Here is a 7,909-nt window from a genome sequence, read left to right as displayed (position 1 = left end):
GAAATTAAAATAAATACGCATTTTTACAAAAATTTCCCTTTACACAATCATTAAATTTTTAGTGTGGGAACACATATTAGGGTGGTGGGTATGTAAGGCCCTCCAAATTTCAGTAAAAACTCTTGATTTTTACTCAAAACTCATAAAATCCTTGTCAAAAACTCCCTAATAAATAAAATTTATTGGAAAGAGGGAGAGAGACATTACTTGTGCCGTAAGGAAGTAATGAATGCAATGGGCACGACTCTCGCTCGAGTTTTTTTACTGAAATTGAAGAGTGAAGATTTGAATTTGCTATGACCTCTTTGTCAAAAATTGTATGGGTTTAAGAAAAAACAGGGGTTCTTTTAGGAAGGAAGAATTGAAGAATGAATATTTGAATTTGCTACTTTGCTTGATAGGTTGAAGATGAATGATATTGGAGGAAAAACCAAATTCAGATCTTTTTTTATTCTTTTTTCTTTTTTTTATAAATCAGACCAAACACCGAAGTTGCAACAAACTCTCAAACTCAAACATATGAGAGAGAGTTGAACTATGATAGTCGAACTCTTGAATGTTCAACTCTCAAAGTAAACTTTTCTTTCCTTTATCAAACAGACCCTTAAGATAATTTTTTAAACGAAGTCGTCGAAAAAAAAAAAATTATAATTGAAGGAAAAAAAAGAACCAATGTCATAACCAAGAACACTTCCAAGAAAAACAAGCTGTGTAATTACAGGAGGATAGAAGATTAGAACAACAACCAACAACGAAACCCTAACTAAGAAAGACACCGAACACAAAAAAGGAAACCCAATTTCCCTTTCGTTTTCTTGACAGCAAGACTTTTCAAGTAGCAATAATAATTAACAAACCCTAACCCCCAAATCCATAGAGAGTCCTTCCCTGCCTTTTAAGGGCATAAACCACATCCATAGCGGTCACAGTCTTGCGACGCGCGTGTTCTGTGTAGGTCACAGCGTCGCGGATCACGTTCTCAAGAAAGATCTTCAGAACCCCTCTTGTTTCTTCATATATCAGACCACTAATACGCTTCACACCTCCCCGTCTTGCCAACCGTCTGATTGCTGGCTTCGTGATTCCCTGAATGTTATCTCGAAGAACCTTGCGATGACGCTTCGCGCCTCCCTTGCCCAAACCCTTACCTCCCTTTCCACGGCCCGACATTGTCGATTGGAAGAAATTAAGTTGTTCTGTAGAATAATTGATGAACAAAAGAGTCAGATTTGCGAAACCCTAGATGAGATTTGTGATTTTAATGTAATTTAGGCGTAAATTCACAAATAAAATCGATTGCTCTAACGTAACTGAAGATTTGAAATGAAACCGCCTCAATTGAAGTGGAGAAGATGATAAAGAAAGCTGTTCAACTAAATTTAGGTTAAATCTAACAAATGAAAGCCCTAGCAAGCAATTTTGACAAAATCCCCTAAAATATTATTCAAAACCAAAGATGCTTAAATGCACAAATCAAATCAAATCTCCTTAAAAAACTGAAGATCAGAAAGAAAATCACCTGAATTGAAATGGAGAAGATAAAGTGCTATTAAGCTGAATTTACGTTAAATCTTACAATTGAAAACCCTAGCAAACAATTTTGACCAAAATCCCTAAATTCTTCTTCAAAAACAAAAATCCCAAAAAACATCTGTGTAATAGAAAACTTAAACGTATTTGAATTTGAACCAAAAACTTAAAAACCCTAATTAGATTACTATAGAACAAAATATCTAAGATCCAAGACGAAACAAATGTAAAAAGAGAAAGTAAAACAAACCTGAACACTCGAGCCACGAATCTTTGTTGTGGGACTCAACAGAAATATGTACATTTTCGAGGAGGTTTTGATATATTTATAGGGAGAGCGACGGCCTTGGTCTGATTACTGGGGTCAATCCACAATTGAGTTTCGAAGCAATTTTGGACCGTAGATTGTTTTATATTAACGGCTGCGATGGCAAATTTAGACAAACGAGGATCGATGACGTGGCAAACTTTTTTTTTCTTTGTTTTTTTATCTTTCCTACCTGTTTGAAATTTCCGCAAAAAATTTCGCGGGGCAGTTGCCGCGACAGCGACAATGGAAAATGGCTTCCGCTAAAATCGATGTCTAGAGGGCCGTTTGCAATCGTTCTCATAATCAATTATGAAAGATATCAATTTTTTTGGTAAAATTGATTTTGAGAAATAGGGCCGTTAGAAATAATTTATTAAAATAACTAATATGTAATCAAATTTATTTTATTAAAATTCTTATAATTCCCTTGTTTAGGTCCACGCAACAGACTTGTTATCTTATAAAACAACTCTTTGGATTATATCCTTATCAAATGCTTCTTCTATTCTTTTCCCTGACGCAACTGGGCCATCCGAGACTTTTACGAGAAGGCGAGCTTTAAGACAATCTTGGAGGAGAAGGAGGAGCTAATTCTTACTGGCGAAATATCAAACCCTTACGGGGAGGAAAGAGCAGAAAAAATCGGGCGGTGCACTCGACGAAAGGGGGTGCCTCCCTTTGACCTCGTCCTTCCCTGCGCGAGTTGCAACCAATGGAACTCCCCCGCTATTGATTCCTTTGCACCAAAACCGAGAGAGGGATTCGAACCCTCAGTAAACAAAAACTCTTTTTCTCCTAAAGTTGTTGGAATTATTCAGCCTTGAAAGAAGGAAGGGACTAGGAGCCTTTCTTTCCCTGCTCGCAATCTCTCCTTCCCATTCCCATCCCAAGTGGTGGCCCGATTCGACTTGGCCCCTGACTTGTATGCACTTTAGGTGAGGGTATCGGGCATAGATTGAGTTGGGGAATCCTTTGTATTGCCCATTTTAAGGGACCAATGGAGAATGAGGAGCAGGAGGAGTCAATCTTCTTTGAAGATCAAGGAATTGCAAAACGGAAGGAGAACTCACTGTCCAAATTTTCGTGATTAGATCGTTCTCCAAACCTTGTTTCTAAATATTTATATATATATATATATAAACTATGCACGAATATTTGTATTTTATTTGTTTGTTAATCACTTTTAATCATTTTCAAAGAACGAGTCATGAAATTCTTAGTTGTTACAAAATACATTAAATAATTAACAATATAAACAGTAATATCAATTAAGAATTGTTTTATAGTGGCTAGTTGAAATTTTGTAAGATTTGTTTGATACATAATGAGTGATGCTAGTTTAACTATGTAATGATGAACATGAAACTTGACAGCTATTCACATGGGATCTTGACAACTAAGGTACAAATAAGTATGAAATACATTAATATCTTTGAACTCGATTATATCGAATAAAATTATTTTCTTGGATATATTGTCATTTTTAATTTCTAAAAGATGAAGCTTTTGGTATTTTAGTACGAGGTGATAAATGGTGACAAAGAATGCAAACCAACTCCATATAGGCAACAAATACGTTAATAATTAAATAATACTAGAAGTCTCGTGAAAAGTGGATGTATAATGCCCATGTTAATATACGATGATTTGAAGGCACTTCTCATCATAAGATATTTTTGAATGTGTTTTTTTTTTTTTTTGGAAAGTTATCAGGGTTAGGTAGACCCAAACCAGCTACAACCTCAGGTAACGATTACTACTACTATCCTAATCTAGGATGGACAACAAATCAGGGGGAAGGGAGATATATACAAGACTTTGGCACCCAATACCCACATGCATTAAAGCAGTTAGATCGGCTACCATGTTGGCTTCCCTGGATATGTGGGTGAAAATCACTTCATGAAAACTAGGAAGGAGGTTCCTAATTGAGAGAACCAAATGAAGGACACGCCACAGAACCTTCCAAATATTATTGAGAATGTTGACAGCGACCATAAAGTTGGATTGAACCAAAATTCTCAAGCAATTATAGGCAACAACTAGCCTAAGCCCATTTTAGGATGCCCTGCATCTATTTTCATTTTGACACATTTATTTTTCTTGCTAGTCACACGATTTTTCTTTACGTATTGTATCACAAACTCATTGTCACATTATCACTTTATTGGTATCCATAGGTACAATAATAGGTGGAGATAGGGTCTTTTTGTCGAAGATTACTCTCCCCATGAAGGGTCCTCGTTTATACAAGTTGGGTTCACATGACTTGCCAGAAAACCCTTATAGTCCTTACTTTCTTGTTGAGTCCCCCCTTTGCAATGTCACAACTTTTCAATGCACGATGGCGCTCTTGACAAGCACATCCCTTTTTTGTATTATCGAGGAAACTCTTATAAAGGCCAGGTGCCATGTGAAGGACATCCCTCGAAAACATCATTTACTCCCCACTATTAGTTGTTGTAGCATGCTTCGAGTGTGATTGAGGCCAGGACGAAGACTTATTGTGCACCACATTGTGGTGTAGTCCAACAAAGCGTCACACCATAATCCAATTGCTTGAGACCCACCTCCTTTCATCGTTTCTTATTTTTCATGCTTAATTATCATCCGTTGTTCATTTATGTAGGGCTGCAACTTGGGCAAACCAAACCCAAATTTGTTGGGTTGAACTTGACTTTGGGTTAGGTCTAAGCATAATTAACTTGGGTTCAGGAAAATAAAAAAAGACCGAATCAAATTGGATTTGATTTAGGTATATGCATTGGGTTGCCTGGTCTGCCCGAACTCGAACTTAATATGATTATTATTTGCAAGTGCCAGCTAGCTTAGTTGGAAAGTCTTTAGGTGATAGTACTGTAGACCTTAGTTCAAGTCCCGCCAGTATCGAGTTACTGAACTTCTTTAAAGCAAGCTTATCGATAAAAAGATGATTATAATTTAGAACTATATTATATATATATGGGTAGCGATCAATGGCAAACTTTTTGGCAAAACATTTTTTAAAACATGAGTTAGAGGTTTTGGAATGGGCTGATTTTTGGTGATGATGATCTCTACGGTGAGTAGATCATCCTCACTAAAAATCAGACCATTCCAAAACTTCTAACCCATGTTTACAAGCTGAAAAATCGTGGACCGTCCATTTTTTGTAAACTGTTTTTGATGGGGTTAGAAGTTTTGGATGGGCTGATTTTTGGTGATGATGATCTCCTCACCGTAGAGATCATCCTCATAAAAAATCAGCCCATTCTAAAACCTCTAACTCATGTTTTGCCAAAAAGTTGGCCCTTGAACGCCCCCCTATATATATATATATATGGGTCCCGTTCAGCAACAAACATTTAGGCAAAAAAATTTCAAAACTTGGGTTAGAGGTTTTGGAATGGGCTGATTTTTGATGAGGATGATCTCTACGGTGAGGAGATCATCCTCACAAAAAATCAGCCCATTCCAAAACTTTTAGCCCCAGTTTACAAGTTGAAAAATCGTGGACCGTCCATTTTTTGTAAATCATTTTTGATAGGGTTAGAAATTTTGGAATAGGCTGGATTTTGGTGATGATGATCTCCTCACCGTAGTGATCATCCTCACAAAAAATCGACCCATTCCAAAACCTCTAACCCAGGTTTTGAAAAATGTTTTGCCAAAATGTTTGTCGCTGAACATTTCCCTATATATATATGGGTCCTGTTCAGCAACAAACATTTTGGCAAAACATTTTTCAAAACATGGGTTAGAGGTTTTGGAATGGGCTGATTTTTGGTGAGGATGATCTCTATGGTGAGGAGATCATCCTCACAAAAAATCAGCCCATTCCAAAACTTCTAGCCCCAGTTTACAAGTTGAAAAATCGTGGACCGTCCATTTTTTGTAAACCATTTTTTATGGGGTTAGAAGTTTTGGAATGACCTGATTTTTGGTGATGATGATCTCCTCACTGTAGAGATCATCCTCACCAAAAATCAGCGAATTCCAAAACCTCTAACCCATGTTTTGAAAAATGTTTGTTGCTGAACATTTCCCTATGTATATATAGGATCAGGATCAAGGGACATGAAAAAACATATGTAAAAACAATATAACATTAATAAATGTTCAAAATATAGGTTAGAAGTTTCGGATTGAGCTGATTTTTTGTGAGGATGATCTCTATAATAGGAAGATTATCCGGGAAAAAAAAAATCTGTCAAATTTGAAATTTCTAACCCCATTAAAATCAATTTAGAATGTGGACTGTCGATTTTTTGTCAACAATTTGTAAATCACTTTTGATAGATTTAGAAGATTCAGATTGAACTGATTTTTTGTGAGGATGATCTTCTCGTCATAGTGACCATCCTCGCAAAAAATCAACTCAATCCAAAACCTCTAACCCATATTTTGAAAAACCATTGTTTTTACATATGTCCCTTGAACCGCCCCTATATATATATATATATGGGTAGAGTTCAATGGCTAACTTTTTGGCAAAACATTTTTCAAACAGAAGAGTTAGAAGCTTTGGAATGGGCTGATTTTTTGTGAGGATGATCTATACGGTGAGAAGATCATCCTTATAAAAAATCAGCCCATTCCAAAACTTTTAACCTATGTTTACAAGTTGAAAAATCTTGAACAGTCCATTTTTTGTAAACTATTTTTGATGGGGTTAGAAGTTTTGGAATGGGCTGATTTTTGGTGATGATGATCTCCTCACCATAGAGATCATCCTCACACAAAATCAGCCCATTATAAAACTTCTAACTCATGTGTTTGAAAAATGTTTTGCCAAAAAGTTAGCCATTGAACGGGACCCTATATATATAGGGTCAGGATCAAGAGACATATGAAAAAACATATGTAAAAACAATGTAACATTAATAAATTTTCAAAATATGGATTAAAAATTTCAGATTGAGCTGATTTTTTATGAGGATGATCTCTATGATGGGAAGATCATTCGAAAAAAAAAAAAATCAATCCAATCTGAAACTTCTAACCCCATTAAAAGTGATTTAGAATGTGGACCGTCAATTTTTTACCAATTTTTATCAATAAATTGTAAATCCCTTTTCATGGATTTAGAAGTTTCAAATTGAGCTGATTTTCTGTGAGGATGATCTTCTCATCATAGTGACCATCCTCACAAAAAATCAGCTCAATCCAAAAATTCTAACCCATATTTTGAAAAACCATTGTTTTTACATATGGCCCATGAACTGCCCCCCCTCCCTCCCATATATATATATATATATATATATTTCTTTCTTGTTCACAAGTCACATTTCAATATGAAAAGTTTGAAACACATCTTAAAGACAAGTAATTGCAATTTTATATTCTTTTATATATTGCTTATCTTTCTTTATGTAAGTCCTTCATTACTAAATTATCTAGGGGGCGGTTCAAGGGCCATATGTAAAAACATATGAAAAAACAATAGTTTTTCAAAATATGGGTTAGAGGTTTTGGATTGAGCTGATTTTGCGAGGATGGTCACTATGATGAGAAGATCATCTTCACAAAAAATCAGTTCAATCAGAAACTTCTAAATCCATCAAAAGTTTACAAATTATTGAAAAAAATTGACAAAAAATCGACGGTCCACATTCTAAATCACTTTTAATGGGGTTAGAAGTTTCATATTGGACTGATTTTTTTTTCCCCCGGATGATCTTCCCATCATAAAGATCATCCTCACAAAAAATCAGCTCAATCCGAAACTTCTAACCCATATTTTGAAAATTTATTAATGTTACATTGTTTTTACATATGTAATATTAATGAGGAATGAACGAAACTGACAAACCAAACTAGTGTTGGGTAAGGGTCGAGTATTCGAGGTCGGGTTTCGATTTGTTGAGTTTGATCCCCAACCCACCTGAGTTGGAGTCCTGATTTACTAATACACCCATCTCTAGCCCTTACCCAAAGTCAAACTCAAATTTAAAATTTGAGTAAAACAGCCACTTTTGATGCTCTCATCCTTGAACCAAACGTATAACCGAACTCAAACTCAAATCAAGGGAGATTTTGAGTAAAACTCAAATTCCAACAGTCATTTTTTACATAAGAAAATTATTTTTA

The 7,909-nt window shown here is 35.5% G+C and overlaps 1 protein-coding gene across 1 annotated transcript; it reads right to left on the bottom strand.

Annotated features, from left to right (window-relative positions):
- Positions 1–651: 651 nt before the first annotated feature.
- On the bottom strand, positions 652–1,934 carry LOC147399889 (histone H4). The gene is made up of 2 exons (XM_086445454.1): positions 1,781–1,934; positions 652–1,196 (listed from the first exon to the last, which is right to left on the bottom strand). Exon 2 carries the CDS (start codon positions 1,168–1,170, stop codon positions 859–861), a length of 312 nt encoding a protein of 103 aa, XP_086301580.1. The 5' UTR covers positions 1,171–1,196; positions 1,781–1,934; the 3' UTR covers positions 652–858.
- Positions 1,935–7,909: the final 5,975 nt, after the last annotated feature.

The sequence above is a fragment of the Akebia trifoliata genome, chromosome 6, assembly GCF_017979445.1.
Source record: "Akebia trifoliata isolate Shusen 1 chromosome 6, ASM1797944v1, whole genome shotgun sequence".
NCBI lineage: Eukaryota > Viridiplantae > Streptophyta > Magnoliopsida > Ranunculales > Lardizabalaceae > Akebia > Akebia trifoliata.
The sequence above is the reverse complement of the archived record's forward strand: the minus strand, read 5'-3'. Positions and strand labels throughout refer to the sequence as shown.

Excerpts from the sequence above, each read along its gene's own strand:
- LOC147399889 (XM_086445454.1), bottom strand. The coding sequence starts at position 1,170 with ATGTCGGGCCGTGGAAAGGGAGGTAAGGGTTTGGGCAAGGGAGGCGCG.